The 19,388-nt window shown below is 50.0% G+C and overlaps 1 protein-coding gene across 1 annotated transcript in view; it reads left to right on the forward strand.

The window, feature by feature from the left end:
- The first annotated feature begins 16,087 nt into the window (after positions 1 to 16,087).
- TOR1B (torsin family 1 member B) overlaps positions 16,088 to 19,388 on the forward strand; it is a 6,007-nt gene continuing 2,706 nt past the window's right edge. Inside the window, exons 1-3 of the mRNA XM_024762645.1 lie at positions 16,088 to 16,338; positions 16,952 to 17,217; positions 18,394 to 18,569. Of these exons, the coding sequence (XP_024618413.1) occupies positions 16,143 to 16,338; positions 16,952 to 17,217; positions 18,394 to 18,569 (638 nt within the window). The 5' untranslated portion in view covers positions 16,088 to 16,142. The remainder of the gene's footprint in view (positions 16,339 to 16,951; positions 17,218 to 18,393; positions 18,570 to 19,388) is intronic.

Genomic DNA, 19,388 nt, shown 5'->3' on the forward strand with positions numbered 1-19,388 from the left:
TGTCTCTGACCCAGGAAGCTCATGTCTTTGATAGCCTCTGTGAAACCGGCAGGCTAACTTGTGAACTTGCAAGCAGGGCAAAACCTGAGACACTTCACCATTCTTCACGAGACGATCCCCTTTCCACCATGTACAAAGCACTATCACAAACCTGAAGGGCTCAAAGAGAAGGGTCCCCTTGGCCTGTTTGGAAGGGTATGATGGTTAATTTTATCCAAGAGCTTGACTGGGTCATGGGGTGTCCATACATTTGGTTAAATGTTTTATCTGGGTGTGTCTTCGAGGGTGTTTCTGGATGAAATCAACATTTTTTTTTTTTTTTTTTTTGCGGTACTGGGGCCTCTCACTGCTGTGGCCTCTCCCGTTGCGGAGCACAGGCTCCGGATGCACAGGCTCAGCGGCCATGGCTCACAGGCCCAGCCGCTCCGCGGCATGTGGGATCCTCCCGGACCAGGGCACAAACCCGTGTCCCCTGCATCGGCAGGCGGACTCTCAACCACTGCACCACCAGGGAAGCCCTTTTTTACTTTTTTTTATTTAGCCACACTGTGAAGCTTCAGGGGTCTTAGTCCCATGACCAGGGATCAAACTTGGGCCCTGGCAGTGAAAGCGCTGAGTCCTAACCACTGGACTGCCAGGGAATTCCCAAGATCAACATTTAAATTGGTAAACTGAGTAAAGCAGATTGCCCTTCCCAATATGGGTGGGCCTCATGCAATCCATTGAAGGTCTGAATAGCATAAAAGGCTGAGTAGGAAAGAAATCTCTCTGCCTCACTGATTTCAAGGTGTGACACTGGACTTCTCCTGTCCTAGAACTCAGACTCAGACTGGAGCTATACCTTTAGTTCTTCTGACTTTAGATGTCTCAGCCTCCATAATCATGTGAGCCAATTCCTTATAATAAATCTCTCTCTCTCTCTCTCTTTCTCTCTCTCTCTCTCTCTCTCTCTCTATATAGTACATCCTATTTGTCCATTTCTCCGGAGAACCCTGACTACTACAAGGGGCTCACAGTTAAGAAAGGAACTTCCCAACACACCATTTTTTTTTCTTAATAGCATTTATTACCATCTGGTGATCACAGCAGTGTTTTTTGTTTTTTGTGTTTTTTTTGGCTGTGTTGGGTCTTCCTTGTTGCGTGCGGGCTTTCTCTAGTTGCAGTGAGCGGGGCTACTCTTTGTTGCGGCCCGTGGGCTTCTCATTGTGGTGGCTTTTCTTGTTGCGGAGCACCAGGTTCTAGGCTCACGGGCTTCAGTAGTTGTGGCACGCGGGGCTCAGTAGTTGTGGCACGTGGACTCAGTAGTTGTGGTGCACGTGCTTAGTTGCTCCGCGGCATGTGGGATCTTCCCAGAACCAGGGATCAAACCTGTGTCCCCTGCATTGGCAGGCGGATTCTTAACCACCATGCCACTGGGGAAGTCCTCACAGCAGAGCAGTGGTTTTGTTTCTTTGCTTATTATCCATCCACCACAGCCCCATGAGAAGAGGTCCCTGGTCTGTCTTGTTCACCCTTACACAGAGCCTGGCATATGGGTGATGCTCAAAGAATCCTGGTTGAGTGATTGAACAAATTTAGTTATTGGAACCAGGGCTGAGCAGGGTTGTTGGGCAGTGAGAATGGTGTAGCAGGCATGGAGACTTTGTGCTTTTTTGTTTGTTTCTGTTATTTTTGTTGTTTTTTGTTTGTTTTGTTTTGGCTGCACCGCGTGGCATGTGGGTTCTTAGTTCCCCGACCAGGGATCGAACCCGTGCCCCTGCAGTGGGAGCACAGTCTTAACCACTGGACCGCCAAGGGAGTCCCTGGAGACTTTGTACTTGGAGGAGGGTGGGAGATAAGATTGCCTACTCTGCAGATTCTGAGCATTCATGATGTCCCTACAAGTAGTCATCGCAGAGTTGCCCACACTAGTGGAGGGAGGGGAGTCGTGGTGCTCAAAAGCCAACACAGGGGAGGTGGATGTGTATTAAGTTCCCTTTGTGGGAGCGGCCCTTTCCTCATCCCATAGTTACAGCGGGGGCAGCCATGTTCATGCCAGGGGATGCTGCCCCCACTCCAGGCCACAGCTGATTGGCTCAAGGAGCTGATTGGCTCAAGGATTGGCCCAGGCTGGGCCAATCAAATCCCTTCCCTGGGAGTTTAGAATTGGGGCTGAGAGCCAGCAGGGAGAAAAAAAAAGAGTGAGTACTTGGTCTCTGTGGGTGTCTGGACCCAGACACATAAAGCCAGGTGCTGTGTAGAGAAGAATGGAGCAGGTCCACACAGGGGAGGTGATGAGAGAGAAGGAGGGAGAGAGGCAGGCACTCTGGACCTGACTCAGGTCCTTCCTCAAGTGCCTGCGGGCACTTGCACGTGGGCCCTGTGAGACAACCCCCCCCATCCCCCCAGGCCTGATAACCCAGTTCCTTTTGCTGCTTAATCCAGTTCTGGTGTTTTCTTTTTCAACATTTATTTAAAATTTTTTCTTTTTTAATATTTATTTATTTGGCTGTGCCAGGTCTTGGTTGCAGCATGCAGGATCTTCTTTGCTGCACGCAGGATCTTTTAGTTGAGGTAGGCGGGAATTTTTTAGTTGCGGCATATGGGATATAGTTCCCTGACCAGGGATCGAACCCGGGTCCCCTGCATTGGGAGCATGGAGACTTAGCCACCGGACCACCAGGGAAGTCCCTGGTGTTTTCTTTAGCTTGAAACCCACAGTCTCTATGGATGCAATGCGTTAACTGCCTTCTCCAACCTTGGGTGTATGATCCATCTGGGAGGCAGATTTCTTTCCCCTTTGTGTTTTGCCTATGAAGTGGGTTGGCAGCCCTGAGCCCACGCCCATCGAGAGGTCAAAGAGGGTGGCTAGGTCCCAGGGGGAAAAGAAGCCAGCTTTGGGTTAAACACGTTCCTCAGAGAAGCCAGTTCAGTCATTCCTGAGCCCAGCTCCTGGCCATCCATTTGTGATTGACTTGGGGACTGGAGGTGATATTTGTTTAAGGAACAACAGTGAGAGACCTGAGTGGTGTGTAAAAGCGCACAGAACAGGAAACCTTTTCAGGAGGTTTTTCAACAGCAAAAGTAACAACACCTTGGGGTGTTTCCCAACAATAATGCATTTACAAAGAATTCTCCATGGGGCAGCTGGTCAGTCTCAGGTGATGTTGGTAGAACTTGGAGGGATTGTAAAAGTGAAATGGAAGAATATTAACACCCCCCCGACAGCTCTGATGACATTGGATGGTAATTGCTGAGACCCCTTCCCAGGCGCCACCCCCGGCCAGATGGGCGCCCTGTTGGGCGGCACCAAGTCTCTCTTACTCATTGTAAATCCCCAAGTGGACAGATACAGTGCCTGACACAGAGGAAGCCTTGGACTGCTAGAAGATGGATGAGTGCATTTCCAACACAAGTAGAACCGACAAAGGTCATCCAGGAGTTCAAGGAGAGAACTTTCCAGAAGTCTTGCATCCCATACCAACTGCCCCCTTCCTACCTCCTAGGTTCCCAACATGTCCTGAATGTCCGTCTCACTGCACTCACCTCCCACACTGTGACCACATGTCTACTCATTCGTCTTCCCTGAGCCCTCCGCTAAGGTGCCCCTACACTCATCTCGTCAAGTGACCCTCAGGGCAACCTTATAAGGCAGGGACTATCGTTAGGGCCAGTCTACAAATGAGGAACCAGGGCCTAGAGAGCGTGAGTAACCTGCCCAGGGTCATATGCGTGGTCGCAGCAGAGGCAGAATTTGAACCCACGCAGTTTGTTTCCTGCCTGTTGGAGGAGAGAGGCAGGTCAGTGGGGGAAGAGCTCAGGTGGGGTCTCTGAAGGGCCCGAGTGCCCATCCTGACTCCACCACTTTCTACTCGTGTGACAAGTTCCCTGGGCACATTATTTAACCTCTCTGGATATTAACCTGTAAAATAAAGATCTGCCACTTCACAGGGTTGCCTTAGAATTAAATGAGATAATGACACTAGTCCACCCAGAACCTGATCCTTAGCAAGCACTTAATAAATAAAACAATACATAATAATGTGATTTTAAAAACATATGCTAGTCTATAAAAAGTGTCCGAATCTGCAGTGATAGAAAGCAAATCTGTGGTCGATGGACAGGGGAGGGGGCGTCAGGGGAGAGGTGAGGATTACAAGATGGCAAGAGGAATCTTCTGGGGGGTGATGGCTATGTTCACTACCCTGATTGTGAGGATACTTTTGTGAGTGTATAAATATGTCGAAACTTAACAAATTGTACACTTTTTTTTATCAATTAATTAATTGATGGCTGGGTCGGGTCTTCGTTGCTGCACGCGGGCTTTCTCTAGTTGCGGTGAGCAGGGGCTACTCTTTGTTGCAGTGCGCGGGCTTCTCATTGTAGTGGCTTCTCTTTTTGCGGAGCACGGGCTCTAGGTGCACGGGCTTCAGTAGTTGTGGCACGTGGCCTCAGTAATTGTGGCTCGTGGGCTCAGTAGTTGTGGCACACGGGCTTAGGTGCTCCACGGTATGTGGGATCTTCCCGGACCAGGGCTCGAACCCGTGTGCCCTGCATTGGCAGGCAGATTCTTAACCACTGTGACACCAGGGAAGCCCTGTACACTTTAAATGTGTGCATTTTGTTGTATGTCAAACTTACCTCAATAAAGCTGTTTGAAGGCATATGTAATATTCTATAGCCATTAGGATTTCATAGAAATAAAGTGTGTATCTCTGTATAAACGATAACAAGAAGAACACCAAATACCATGTGCCCCAGCAGAGCCCCTCTGTATAAAATAGACACTGATAAGACTTAGATGAGAACAGGTCTTCGGGCTGACAGTTGGCTTTTTATTTTTATTTATTTATTTTTGACTGTGTTGGGTCTTCATTGCTGTGCACAGGCTTTCTCTAGTTGCAGCGAGCAGGGGCTACTCTTTGTTGCGGTGTGCGGGCTTCTCAGTGCAGTGGCTTCTCTTGTTGCGGAGCACAGGCTCTAGGCGCATGGGCTTCAGTAGCTGCAGCACGTGGGCTCAGTAGTTGTGGTGCATGGGCTTAGTTGCTTCACGGCATATGGGATCTTCCCAGATCAGGGACTGAACCCCTGTCCCCTGCATTGGCAGGCGGATTCTTAACCACTGTGCCACCAGGGAAGTCCGACAGTTGGTTTTTTATATAATCTAGGGGTTTGAACTTCTGTTGTCATTTTTTTCTGGAGGTCACAGAGGTAGTGAGAGCAGGATATGAACCCATGTCTCTGAGTCCTCAGACCAGCAGCTCACCGGTACCCTCTAGTGCTTCGCTCGGTGAGAGTAGGTCTCTCCAGCCTTGAGCAGTTTCCCATTCTATCAGCGTGGTCACACCTCTAGTTACAGTCAACTCCGAAACTTCCCTGGAAACAGGTGTGGACCAGGGGGCGCTGTCTCTGGTCCTGAAAATCTCTGCCCACCTCGAACCAAAGGGCAGAGCCCTATCTGCAGCTCCCTTCCAAGACCTTCCTGGTTGGTCTTTCAAGTTATGACGGCCTTAAGGAGTCAAGTTGGTGGTTTTGAATGTTTTTATTAACAATTTAAACACTGTAGGTGATGTTCCAAGAGAGAAATGATAGAAAGAGTAAAGGGGAAGGGGATAATGTAGGGACAAGAGGATGGGTGGGAGGTGAGGTGACCAGCCTCCCAGAGACAGTGATGCAAGACGGCAGCTACCAGGGGCTTTGGACAATTTTTTTTTTTTTTTTTTTTTTTTTTTGCGGTACGCGGGCCTCTCACTGTTGTGGCCTCTCCCATCGCGGAGCACAGGCTCCGGACGCGCAGGCTCAGCGGCCATGGCTCATGGGCCCAGCCGCTCCACGGCATGTGGGATCCTCCCGGACCGGGGCACGAACCCGTGTCCCCTGCATTGGCAGGCGGACTCTCAACCACTGCGCCACCAGGGAAGCCCGGGCTTTGGACAATTTTTGAAAACAAAATGTGGATATAAATACCCAGAAGCACTCCCTTTTGTAAGATTTATAACAAAAATTAATATGAATGGAGTTAATAGTACTAATGGAGTGGTCACCCAGTAGCTAAATCAGCAGAATTCATGTAGCATCAAACTTGTCCAAAGACAGCTTCCGCTCCTAACGTTGCCTAAAGAAAATATGAAACTCCCTCAGCTGCCGGAAGGACAGTATTACAGCAATTAATAAGAAAGATAAACCACAGGCTCTCCACCACCCGCCTCCCAATCCGATTTCTTCATTTTCCACAGCAGCAAATTTTCTAGGTACATCTTGCAGATCTCAGAGTACTGGAAGTTCCCATTCAAAGGCAATTTCTCTTAAGATGTGCTAAATGAACTAGTTTTTATCTTAAGATACTCACTGGTACTGGAAATATATAAGTTGTTTTACACTTTTTAAAACTTTCTTAAAAGAGGGGAAATGGGGCACAATGCAGTGTCAGGATCATTATGTAGTTGGGGGGCACTTGCGGGGGCCCATTTATATCCATTCCTGGGGCTCAGATATGTTTGGGTTGTCCAGAGAGCTCTTTGTGAGGGGTTTTGAGGCCCTCTACTCTTGTGGTCATCTTCCCACCCTCCATAAATTCCAGTGGCCAACTTTAAGATAAGTGACCAAATGACAAATCAGGAAATAGTCACATTTTCTAGGAAACAAAATGTCATTTGAGTATGTACAACAGCGCAAACTGGGGGGGTTACCCAGGCACAACACCCTTGCCCATGGCTGGTTGATACAAGGTCAAGATACCAGACCCAGGTGGGGCCCATCAGCTTCTCTCTCCGAGGGCAGTGCCGGAGCAACAGGGCCCCAGAGCTCCTGCCACCGAGGCCTCCACACCCCACCTCTGGGATCCTCTCTCCCAAGTCGGGGTCGCTCAGCGTTTTTTACATTTCCATGGGCCACCCTGGGTTCTTCTAAGAAGCCCAAGCCAGTCAGTGTCAGTCTATTGTTTGGAAGCAAAGAACCTCATCTGATAAAACAGTTGGTAACAGAGAGGGGGAGACAGGCCGCAGAAGCTCAGGACTTGATTACTGAACCCACATGGCGGATGCTGCAGGAGGCACCTCCTTCCCCGATCTCCATCTTCCAGGAGAGGGGAGCCCCAGAGCCCGCAGTGACAAAACAGAGAAGCAAGTGTCACCCAGACTCCCCTCAGGACCACATGCCCACCGAGGGGAAGAGCTCCAGGACCCTGAGAAGCTGAGGCCAAGACCCCTTCCACCACCAGCACCAGGATAGGGCTGAGTCCTGACAAAACTGGAAAGTCGAAAGCAGTTGCAAATGTCAACATCTTGCCTCCGAGACTCCCAGGCCTTTCTGTGAAGCATCGTCCGGAAAAACCTCCTACAGCAACCAAAGGGCCAGGACCTCTGGAGAGTTGAGTTCAGACATGGAGTCTATGGACGCTAAACCACATCGTGGTTTGATCCCATTTTTCCCGGTCTTTGCTAGAGAAAAAGTGGGATGAGGACAGCTGAGCAGAGGGCACTGGGGGCATCTGGAGGACGTGGCAGCGCTGGAACTCCAGACCCTCAGAAATGGCTCCACAGCTGTGCCTGCCCCACAGAGCAAAGTTCTGCATCTCCCCCGCCCCCCAGCCTGAGGCTGCTCTCCCCATCCTCCCTTCAACCTCAGCACAGCCCTGCTGGATCTCAGTAGAAAAGAGGAGCCACCTCCAGAAGGTACTGTGGGAATCCGCTATTTTAGATAATCAGGCAATCTAGGGGGGTATGTAAGAGCTATAGATTTTGTGTGTGTGTGTGTGGTACGCGGGCCTCTCACTGCTGTGGTCTCTCCCATTGCGGAGCACAGGTTCCGGACGCGCAGGCTCAGCGGCCATGGTTCACGGGCCCAGCCGCTCTGTGGCACGTGGGATCTTCCCGGACCGGGGCACGAACCCGTGTCCCCTGCATCGGCAGGCGGACTCTCAACCACTGCACCACCAGGGAAGCCCGAGAGCTATAGATTTTGAAGGTTATCTGACCAAGGAGGGCAGGCAGAACTGAGGACGGTGGGGACACACTGGAGACTCTGCACTGGGGGGCCAGCTCGGGAGACCTGGCGGCCGGGGGTCAGGCAGCTTTGTGGGCTGATTAATGCAAACCTGGACCAAACACAGGCTCTGTCACATGACATCAAAGGGCATAAGTAGGGTAGGCGCCCCAGACTGCAGGATGCATACCCTGGGTACCACAGTCTTTCCAAGGAGTCCTAAGCATGAATAATGGCAAGGGAATCAATTTCTAGATCCTCAACTTCCACTGTACTCTCTCCTAAAATTGATTTGCCTCCGTTTCTCAACCTGCCCTTCCCTCATTGTACAGAAGGAAGAGCCAGCTTTCGGGCACCCCATCTCTGATACCAGACAAGAAATTGAAGCTGCAGGTATCAACGAAGTCTCCTTCAACCAAGGACGCCACCACTGACATACTGATTACTTATCAAAAAAATTAAAACATTCATATTCATGTTATGTTGGCAATTGTGGCTTAATGATTATTACAAGGATAACTCAAGCAAAAAGAAAAATTTCAATATTCAGAGGGTTAGAATCAGCGGAACTTACTTTTTTTTTTTTAATTTTTAGTTGTGTTGGGTCTTTGTTGCTGCGTGCAGGCTTTCTCTAGTTGTGGCGAGCAGGGGGCTACTCTTCATTGCGGTGTGTGGGTTTCTCATTGCGGTGGCTTCTCGTTGCGGAGCACGGGCTCTAGGTGCGCGGGTTTCAGTAGCTGCAGCACGCAGGCTCAGTAGTTGTGGCACGCGGGCCCTAGAGCGCACGGGCTTCAGTAGTTGCAGCGCGCAGGCTCTAGGGCGCCCGGGCTTCAGTAGTTGTGGCTCGCCAGCTTAGTTGCTCTGCGGCATGTGGGATCTTCCCGGACTAGGGATCAAACCCGTGTCCCCTGCATTGGCAGGTGGATTCTTAACCACTGTGCCACCAGTGAAGTCCCGGAACTTAACATTTTAAAAAAGGTTTTAGTTGTGGTAAAGTACACATAAAACTTGCCATCTTAACCGTGTTTAAATGTACAGTTCAGTAGTGTTAAGTACATTCACATCGTTGTACCTCCAACATCCAAAACTCTTTTCAGCTTGCAAAATTGAAACTCTACACCCAGTAAACATGAACTCCCCACGGCCCCTCCCCCAGCCCCTGGCAACCAGCATTCTGCTGTCCGTCTCTGTGAATTCGCCTACTCTAGGGACCTCATATGAGTGGAGCCATACAGTATTTGTCTTATGGCTTATGTCACTCGGCATAATGTTCAGAGAAACCCTCATACACTTGAAAATTTCAGTGTGTATTTCTACTTTTGTTGCAGACACATATGATAGGTAATCAGTAAAAGCGTGTTTTAACACTTAATAATTGTTTTCATGGATACAGAATAATTTGCCCATTTCACATCCACTGCGTTCAACCATCTGAGCATTTCTGCCCATCAAGTGCAGTTCATACACTTCCACAAACCAACTTCAGTTTAGAGGAAGTAAAGTTTACGTGGCTATGGTTTTTATTTTTTTTCTTCTTTTTTTTTTTATTTTTTTATTTTTTTCGGTACGCGGGCCTCTCACTGTTGTGGTCTCTCCCATTGCTGAGCACAGGCTCTGGACGCGCAGGCTCAGCGGCCATGGCTCACGGGCGCAGCCGCTCCGCGGCATGTGGGATCTTCCCGGACCGGGGCATGAACCCGTGTCCCCTGCATCGGCAGGCGGACTCTCAACCACTGCGCCACCAGGGAAGCCCGTGGCTATGGTTTTTACAGTATCGCCGAAGGTCAGATAGTAGCACATACAAAACCGCCTTTTTTTAACAAAAGAAACCTTTTATTTGAGAATGGTTTTAGATTTATAGAAAATTTGCAAAGATAGTACAGACAGTTTCCATATAGCCCACACTCAATTTTTCATGTTATTAACGTCTTGGCGTAAAGGGCTCAATTCCCTCACACCTAATCACCTCCCAGAGGCCCCACCTCCTAACACCATCACATCAGGAGTTAGGCTTCAGCATATGAATTTGGGGAGTGAGAACATACAGTCCATAGCAGCATCGCTGGCCCCCAGATCAAAGTCCACCCTCCTGGAGAACGTTCTATACTTGAACATTAAATGCATATTTATGGAGTGCCTGCTGTGTATGTGGCACAGTTCTAGGAATTAGAGATACTGAACACAGCAGACAAGGCCCCAGTCCTCCTGAAGCTCTCAGGCCGGCAGGAGAGATGGACAATAGACAGGGAAACCAACAGGGTGACAACAGAGTAGGTGACCGGGTGGGAGGAAGAAGGGCTACTTTAGATAGGTTGGGTGGGCTTCAAGCTGAGGTCTGAACATTCTTAGCAAGCGTTCAGGCAGAGATGGAAGCGATCTAAATGTCCACTGACAGATGAACGGATAAAGAAGATGTGGTATACACACACACACACACACACACACACACACACACACACACACACACAATGGAATGCTACTCAGCCATAAAAAAGAATGGAATAATGCCATTTGCAGCCACATGGATGGAACCAGAGATTATCATACTAAGTGAAGTAAGTCAAACAGAGAAAGACAAATGCCATATGACATCACGTATGTGTGGAATCTAAAAAAAAGGTTACAAAATGAACTTATTTACAAAATAGATTCACAGACATAGAAAACAAACTTATGGTTACCAAAGGGGAAAGAAGGGGGAGGGAGGGGTACATTAGGAGTTTGGGATTAACATATACACACTACTATATATAAAATAAACAACGAGGACCTACTGTGTGGCACAGGGAACTGTATTCAGTATCTTGTAATAACCTATAATGGAAAAGAATCTGAAAATTTATATGTGTAACTGAATCACTTTGCTGTACACCTAAAAGCTAATGCAACATTGTAAATCAACTACACTTCAATTAAAAGGAAAAGGAGTCGAGGCAGGAGAATAGGATGGGAAAAGGTCCAAGAGGAAGGTAGGAGCACAGCACATAGGGCTTTGAGGTCAGAGTGAAAAGGGTAGATTTTTTCCTAAGGACTTTAGGAGCCATTGACAGGTTCAAAGCAAGACCAACGCGATCCAGTCTGCTGTGAAAAGACCACCTGTCTCTGTTGTGGGGAGAACGGATCAGGGAGGACCAGGGTGGATGCAGAGGACTCCCTGGGGGCTGCTGTGGTCATCCATGTGATAGGTGATGGTGGCTTGGATTAGGGGGTGGCCAAGGAGAGGAAGACAGCTGAAGAGTTCTTGAGTGTGTTTTGGAGATGGGGCCGGCAGCCTGTTGATGGGTCAGAAGTGGAGGCTGAGGGAAAAAGGAATACAGGACAAGCAGCTGGTGGAGGATGCTTCCACTTCCTGAGATAGGGACCTTGGGGGAGGAACACATTTGGAGCAAACAGTCCAGACTTCGGCTTTGACCGTGTAGGTGCTGAGACGTCTGGTCAACAGCCAAGTGGAGATGTCCAATGTGGAGCCAGATGCAGGGGCTGGAGAGAGAAAGTCATCCGGGGCCCTCTCACTCAGGGAGAGAGGACAGAGAGCGAGGGGGTCTAGAACGGAGACTTGGGGTCGATCAGGATTGCGGAGGGCGTGACAGGGAAGACGTGGCAACCAAAGAGGCTAACACTGGAGAGGTAGGAGGCCGTCTAGCCAGGGGACTGAGCTCCAGGTCAATACACGAGTCCTTCCCCGGCAGCTGAGAATCCAGAAGGGAGGCGTCAACTCCTTACAGTAAATTCAGAGTGTGGACACGAAGGCTGAAGAACAAATGCTTGCTGGGCAGGCTCTGCTTTGGGGTAAGGGGGCTCACACTTTTTAAAAAAATTTTTGCTCAAATAAATAAAAATTTTTGCTCACACATCCCTTTGCACGTTTTTAGATTAACATATATTAACATAGAAACTTCTCATTATAAGTTTAAGTGGTTGCAAAAGACGCAATTTCCTGTCTATTGTAAGCATGGACATTTTAGGGTAACATTGTTACGCTGTTCTTCTAGGTCTGCACAATGGAATCTGAACGCCATAGCAGCCTTACCTGCCATCATCCATTTATAAAATGCATGAACAAGTCAATGTTTACAATCAGTTTTCGGTACTTCAACTCACACTTCTCCCATCAGATGTCACCCTAATGAAGTGTACTTTCTGCCTAAAAGTCGCTTATCAATTATTCTACCTTATTTCTCTGCAACAAAGGTATGTATATAATACAAATTAAAACTTCATATAAAAGTTTTTTCTGGTGACCACAAAGCTCTAAGTGTTCAAATATTTCTTTTGGATTGCTGTGTATTAGTACACGGTCAATCAAACCAACATAAATGGGTTACAATTTTTTTCACAAATAATTATTAAACCAAGAATTAAGATTTTATGGAAAATCTATTAATGAGATGGATGGGGTTCTCTCCCTTTTCTTTTTCCATTTACTTCGTGTATCCACTGGGGAAAATTACTGAGTGATTTTTCTTCTTTCCAGGGGGCCAGAGGTAAGACAGGGGAGGTGAGAAAGGAACCTGCAGGAAGCTGGGCCACTGGGGTCTTGCTCAGGGAGGAAAGAGGAAAGAGGCTATGTTTCCACTGTAGAGCACAGGGAACCATATTCAATATCTGGTAATAACCTATAATGAAAAGAATCTGAAAAATGGAATCACTTTGCTGTACACCTGAAACTAACAAAACCTTGTAAGTCAACTATACTTTAATTAAAAAGAAAGAAAGAAAGAAAGAAAGAGAAAGAAAGGAAGAAAGAAAGAAAGAAAGAAAGAAAGAAAGAAAGAAAGAAAGAAAGAAAGAAAAAGAAAGGAAGAAAGGAAGAAAGGAAGAAAGAAAGAAAGAAAGAGAAAGAAAGAAAAGAAAGAGGCTGAGTTTCTAGGATTGGCACCCTTACAGTGATCTATCCCACATGTCCTTGTGAAGTCTTCACCTACCTCCAGGTGTTCACATATCCCAGGGTGAAGGTGGCCGGCTTAAGACAGGGTAAGGCTCACCACAAGGGCTGCCACCCTACCTCCAGAAAGTTGGGGCTCAAAGCACCTCTCCAGGGACGCCTGACAAGCTTTCTCCACCAGGGCTGGTGTGAGCAGGTAGCCTGGCTGCCAGGCCCTCGTTATCTGTTGAACCTAATCGGGTTTCCTGCTGGCTCTGGGACAGAGGCCGCCTCGGGCATGCAGTTGGTCAAGTCCAGCGCGTCCCCTGGGGTGCAGCTGTGAGGGATGGAGGAGCACCTCTGTGGCCTCCAGGGGATTTGCAACACGGGCTGGGGCGGGTGTGCGGAGAGCTGGAGGTTGAGACCATCAAAGTTACAGAAACTGGTTCATTCCTTTTGTTCCTAGCGGAGTGGTTCTGGACATGTGACCTCACTTCTCTGGGTCTCAGTTTCCCTATCTGTAAAGTGGGGATCACAACAGTCTCTTCCTCTTGAAGCTGTTGGGCATACCAATGGGCTGATGCATATAGAGTCCTTACCGCTGCAGACAGTAAGAGGTCAGGAAGACCTCTTACTGTGACTGTCACCGCTTTTTTTTTTTTTTATTGCTGTACACGGGCCTCTCACTGCTGTGGCCTCTCCCATTGTGGAGCTCAGGCTCCGGACGAGCAGGCTCAGCGGCCACGGCTCACAGGCCCAGCCGCTCTGCGGCATGTGGGATCTTCCCGGACCGGGGCACGAACCCGTGTCCCCTGCATCGGCAGGCGGACTCTCAACCACTGTGCCACCAGGGAAGCCCAACGTGGACCATTTTTAAAGTCTTTAATGAATTTGTTACAACATTGCTTCTGTTTTGCGTTTTGGTTTTTTGGCTGCAAGCCATGTGGGATCTTAGCTCCCCGACCAGGGATCAAACCCGCACTCCCTGCATTGGAAGGCAAAGTTTTTAACCACTGGACCACCAGGGAAGTACCAGGAGAGACTGTTTAGACCAGTAGTGTTTGAAAGGAAACGTTTGTGTCTTTAAGGATTGTACATGGTGCTGGAAGGAATCGATGGCATTTGGATCTGGAATTACAAAAGCTCAGTAACTGGTATTTATGACTCTAAAGATAACACAGGGCTTCCCTGGCGGCGCAGTGGTTGAGAGCCCGCCTGCCGATACAGGGGACATGGGTTCGTGCCCCGGTCCGGGAAGATCCCACGTGCCGCGGAGCGGCTGGGCCCGTGAGCCATGGCCGCTGAGCCTGCGAGTCCGGAGCCTGTGCTCCGCAACGGGAGAGGCCACAACAGTGAGAGGCCCACATACCGCAGAAAAAAAAAAAAAGATAACACAAAATACAACGTCCTACAATAAATGAGAAGGGTGGCACTGAACAACGGAAGTTCATCAGAGTCCTCACCATCCCCCATGCCCACCCTCCTCCTGTTCCTTCCCCAACAGGACCCTCGCCTCCCCAGCCACAGCGGCGCATCCCCCCACAACCCATTCTCAGATTCCTTTCCCTCCCTCCTGCTGCCCCTGCTCCAGTTCAGGCCACTGTCTTCTCTCCTGAAATACTGCCCAGCCTTGGACCCAGTCTCCCTGCCACAGTGCTGGCCTCTCCAACCCCAATACAGGGCCAGAGTGGTCTGAACCATCACTGCCCAAAGCCCCCCTGGGGCTCCCTTCTGGTCCCAGGATAAAGCATGGCGCAAAAGGCCTTGATGATTTGGCCCCTGGCTGCCATTCCAGTCTCTCCTGTCTTCACAATCCAGCTGCCTGAGCACCTGGGGCTCCCTGTGTGCCCAGCTCCCACTTACCACCAGCCACAGCGCGTACTACCCCCTGCCTGGAGCGTTCACGCAGACCACCTTCACCTCTCCCCTCCTCACTTGCCCCAATCCCCTTGGGTAATCTTTACCCATTCTTCAGGTCAAAACTGAGACATGGAGGAGGAGAGCCTTCCCCGACCCGCCCATTGGGTGAGGTGCCCCCCTCTGTGCATCTCACATCACAGCACTGACCGTGCTGGTCATAAACTGTCCGTTTGCCCATTTGTCTCCCTCACTAGACTGACAACTCTGTGAGGGCAGAGACGGTGCCTGTCCTATGCCCTGCTTTATTTATTTATTTATTTTAAAAATGTTTTTGGCTGTGCTGTGGCATGCAGGATCTTAGCTCCCTGACCAGGGACGGAACCCGTGCCCCTGCAGTGCAAGCGAGGAGTCCTAACCCTGGACCGCCAGGGAATTCCCCTGTGCCCTGCTTTATCCTCAGCATGCGGCACTGGATCGGACACAGCCAGTGTTTGTTAAACATTTGTTGATACACCGGCTGATGAGTGAACTCAACCAACTTTGGCAAAGCCTGGGCCAGCGTTACCTGGACAAACCCAGCAGCCATCGTGATCTTTGATCTGACCATGTCATTCCCCGTGTGAAACCTTCTGTGGCTCCCTATTGTCCCCCAGACAGAGGCCTTCCCCTCCCAGTCTCTGCCTAGCTCTCCATCCTCGTTCTCACCAGCCTCCACCATGTGAAATACTTTCAATTCCCCAAACTGCACATCCTGCATACCCTGTTCTCTGCATAGAACACCCTACTACTCAATTTCTGCTTGTCTAACTCCTTTAATTCTCAGTTCAGACTGACAGCGTTACCTGCTCCATGGCCTCGGTGCTTCTCTGACCGCTCACTATTGGCCCTTGCCCACTGACTGCCTCCCCCAGAGCCTAGAAGCTCGAGGCGGGGGCGGGCAACCCCATCTCCTTCCCTGCTGTCTCCCAGCATCCAGCAAGGGGCCTGCCTTGTAGCATGCTCAGTGAAAGAATGCGCTTCTGGGTTTGACCGTGCACACCAGGGCACGTCTGCCTTGGTGTAGCCCCAGTGTTCAGCCTGGGTCCAGGCGCCCAGGGCACCCTGCAACTGTTTCAGGAAGGCAGGCAGGGTGGGGAGACTTGAGAAACGCCCACGATAGCTCCCGGGGAAGTGAAGGGAGGGATGACAAAGCAAAGTGTGAAGGATCTGAGAAGCTCTTAAGAAAAAGAAACCGTAAAAGGTAGCCGTGCGTTTCACCTGAAGCTGAGAGTCACTGCCCCTTTCCGTGGCTCTCACAAAGATGGTGGCGCAGAGCCACGCCCCTCGCCAACAAGGCCTTCCCACGGTGGGGGGTGGGGGGCTGCGGGCGGAGGTGACGCATGGATCGGAAGTCCGTCCTCAAGCTCGGCCGCCCGGGCGGCCCTAGCAGCGTCTGTGGCTGGCCGCGAGCTGGGCGATGCATCCGGCTGGGCTGTTCTGGGTCGCCGCGGCGCTGCGGCTGCTGCTGGCGGCACACGTGGCGGCGGCGTTCGAGCCTATCAGCTTGGGCATCGCCGTCGGGGCCGCGTCGGCCCTCACCGGCTACCTGTCGTACAGGGACCTGTACTGCCGCTTCGCCGAGTGCTGCCGAGAGCAGCCGCTCAACGCGTCGGGTATGGCGGGTCTGCCCCGGAGGGGCTCGAGGGGCGCGGGGTCAGCCCCCGGCACCCCGCGCTTACCCTGAGGTGGGGTGGGAAGGAGGAGGGGTGGGGTCTCGGCCCGGACTCCAGCCTCGGAAGCCGTGTCTTCGGAGACAGATTCTCCGGATCGTGGGGCTCTGCCCAAGTTCCTTTCTAAAAGCTTGGATTCCTTGGGATGACAGTAAGAAGAAACCGAAAGCAGCAGCCCTTCGGCGCCATGTCACCCCTGTTAAGTAGTTTTCAGATGTGCAGCGTCTGCCCAGAAAACCCACATTTGGCCCTCGGTTTTCTTACAAGCCGGAAGGGGTGGCTGGGGAAATAGCAAGCAGCTGAGTGAAGAGAGGGCCAATCCTTGGATGAACGAACACATTTAGTTTCCTTTTCTAGTCCATTTCCTTGGAAGTGGCGTCGTGTGACTGCAGCCCGTGTGGTTCTGCCTCAGCGCTAACCCTGGGGTTTGGCAGAGACCCTGCTGGACCGCTTGCTAACCTGTGCCTCTCGCTTTGGCCAGCTGGGGAGAGCGCTGCTTTTCTGGTGCACGTTTAATGTGTATTTTTCTCTCTTGTTCCCGGGCTGGCTTCTGCAGCCCTCAAGCTGAATTTGGAGGAGAAGCTCTTTGGGCAGCATCTGGCCACAGAGGTGATTCTCAAGGCGCTGACTGGCTTCAAGAACAACAAAAATCCCAAGAAACCACTGACTCTTTCCTTACACGGCTGGGCCGGCACGGGCAAGAATCTTGTCAGCCAAATTGCGGCTGAAAACCTTCACCCAAAAGGTCTCAAGAGCAACTTTGTCCACCTGTTTGTGTCGACCCTGCACTTCCCTCACGAGCAGCACATAAAACTGTACCAGGCAAGGAATTCTGTTATCCCATCCCCTGGCCTCTCGGACCCGTCAGGGCGACCTGCTCCCTGACTCCGGCCTCCGCTTCTTTCCTTTGCACTCCAGTAGCCCCAGGCCCCTGCACACTTCCCCCACCCTGGCAACCCTTTGCCATTTGCAGAACTCTCCTGCAACTTTTTTTTCTCGCTGATTCCAAAATAATACAGCTGGGTAGGTGATGTTATTTCCATTAAAAGATGGAGGCAAGAGCGGCAAGGCGACTCGCTCCTTAGAATTTTCGTGCAAATCAGAAACTGGGACCCAAATCTCCTGACCGGCAGTCCGCAGGGTAGCTGTGTTGTGCAGTGAGTATGTTCAGTATCCCCATCACAGCCCTTGGTTAAGTGGAGCAGGTCACACGATTTGCTTGGACACGACTTCATTTAAGGCTTTCTGTGATGCAGCTTCAGCTTGGCCCACATTCTTGGCGTTGCTACGTTAAGTGGTCCTGTAAGGCTCTCATTTAAATGGACGTCCTTGTGAAAGTTCGCGTTCCTACTGTTAGGTGAGGACTGAAATAAGGAACAGAAACTGAACAAGGAAGTGAAAGTGGATATTTGCCCCATAAACTGTAAGACAGGGAAGACTACCAAAAAGAGAGAATGATTTTCTTATTTACCAAATTCTGTCATAAATCCCTAGAAATACAGGAACAAACGCTTTTCGTGAAATGTCATCTAGGTCAGCACCTTTGTTCACTGCACCAGTAAAAGGCACTGGTCTCGGGATGCTGTGCCGGTCTTAGCCTAGTTTCTTATTCCTCAGTATGTCTGGTAAAATTAACGTGAGATTCCCAGCCACAGGGAGATGAAAATTACGGGTTGGTTAACAGTGAAATGATCAATATTCACGTATCTTAGACCCCGATACCGTTAAAAAGTCACATTTGGCACGTCATTTGAGTTAGGAAAACACTTATTTGCATTCTAGCACCTATCTCTCTGCCAGTTTCCACTTCTTATAGATGAAGTTTTGGAAAAGCTCTCAGACAGTGAGTGGAGGTTAGGGTGCGGTTTTTCTTTGTTAAACCCCAGAGAGCTCTGATTTTCCACCTTCCTGAGTATGAGGAACAGTGGAGCGCTTCTGCTCCCCTGGACATAGCTTTTGAGTCCCTGCCTCCTATTTCTTCTCTTACGGCTGGTCTAGGACCAGTTACAGAGGTGGATTCGGGGTAACGTGAGTGCATGTGCGAGCTCCGTGTTCATATTTGACGAGATGGATAAGCTGCACCCGGGGGTCATTGATGCGATCAAGCCATTCCTAGATTACTACGAGCAGATTGATGGTGTGTCTTACCGGAAGGCCATCTTCATCTTCCTCAGGTCAGTGGGAGGTGTTTCTCCGAGGGCACACAGCCCTTCATTCTGCCAGGGCTAGAAGGAGGTCCCGGCAACCTCAGCAGGTCCCAGGGACAAAAGTGCCAGCCTGGCAAAAGTGACTTACGGACTGCTTTTACTTTGGGGTTGCTAGTGTCAGCACGGCACAGGGCAGGGGAGGGGGGAAACGAATGAAGGAAATAGTAGATAACAGGTAATTTCATTACTTGCACATGTTGCCTCTGAGGGTTATAAAAAGTTGTAGCGGGCTTCCCTCGTGGCGCAGTGGTTAAGAACCCGCCTGCCAATGCAGGAGACACGGGTTCGAGCCCTGGTCCGGGAAGATCCCACATGCCACGGAGCAACTAAGCCCGTGCGCCACAACTACTGAGCCTGTGCCCTAGCGCCTTCGAGCCACAGCTTCTGAAGCCCACGCGCCTAGAGCCCATGCTCCGCAACAAGAGAAGCCACCGCAATGAGAAGCCCACGCACAGCAACAAAAACCCAACGCAACCAAAAATAAATATATATTAAAAAAAAAAAAAGCTGTAGCATGACACAACAAGTTCTGAAAAAGATTTTCAGTTCCTGAGGGCAGGTGCTATTTTTTTTTGTCTAGTAGCACTTAGTAAATATTCCTTGGTTGAGAATAAACCTTAGAGAAATATCACAATCTGATTCCATATTAGAAAACTCATAGTGTTTTCTGATGATGTGTGACATTTGTAAGAAATCATTACAACCCTTTAATACATATAGACTGGCTTATATAGTTGACTTTTTTTTTTTTTTTTTCGGTACGCGGGCCTCTCACTTTTTTGGCCT

The sequence above is a fragment of the Neophocaena asiaeorientalis genome, unplaced genomic scaffold, assembly GCF_003031525.2.
Source record: "Neophocaena asiaeorientalis asiaeorientalis breed wild unplaced genomic scaffold, Neophocaena_asiaeorientalis_V1.1 scaffold78, whole genome shotgun sequence".
NCBI classification, from domain to species: domain Eukaryota; kingdom Metazoa; phylum Chordata; class Mammalia; order Artiodactyla; family Phocoenidae; genus Neophocaena; species Neophocaena asiaeorientalis.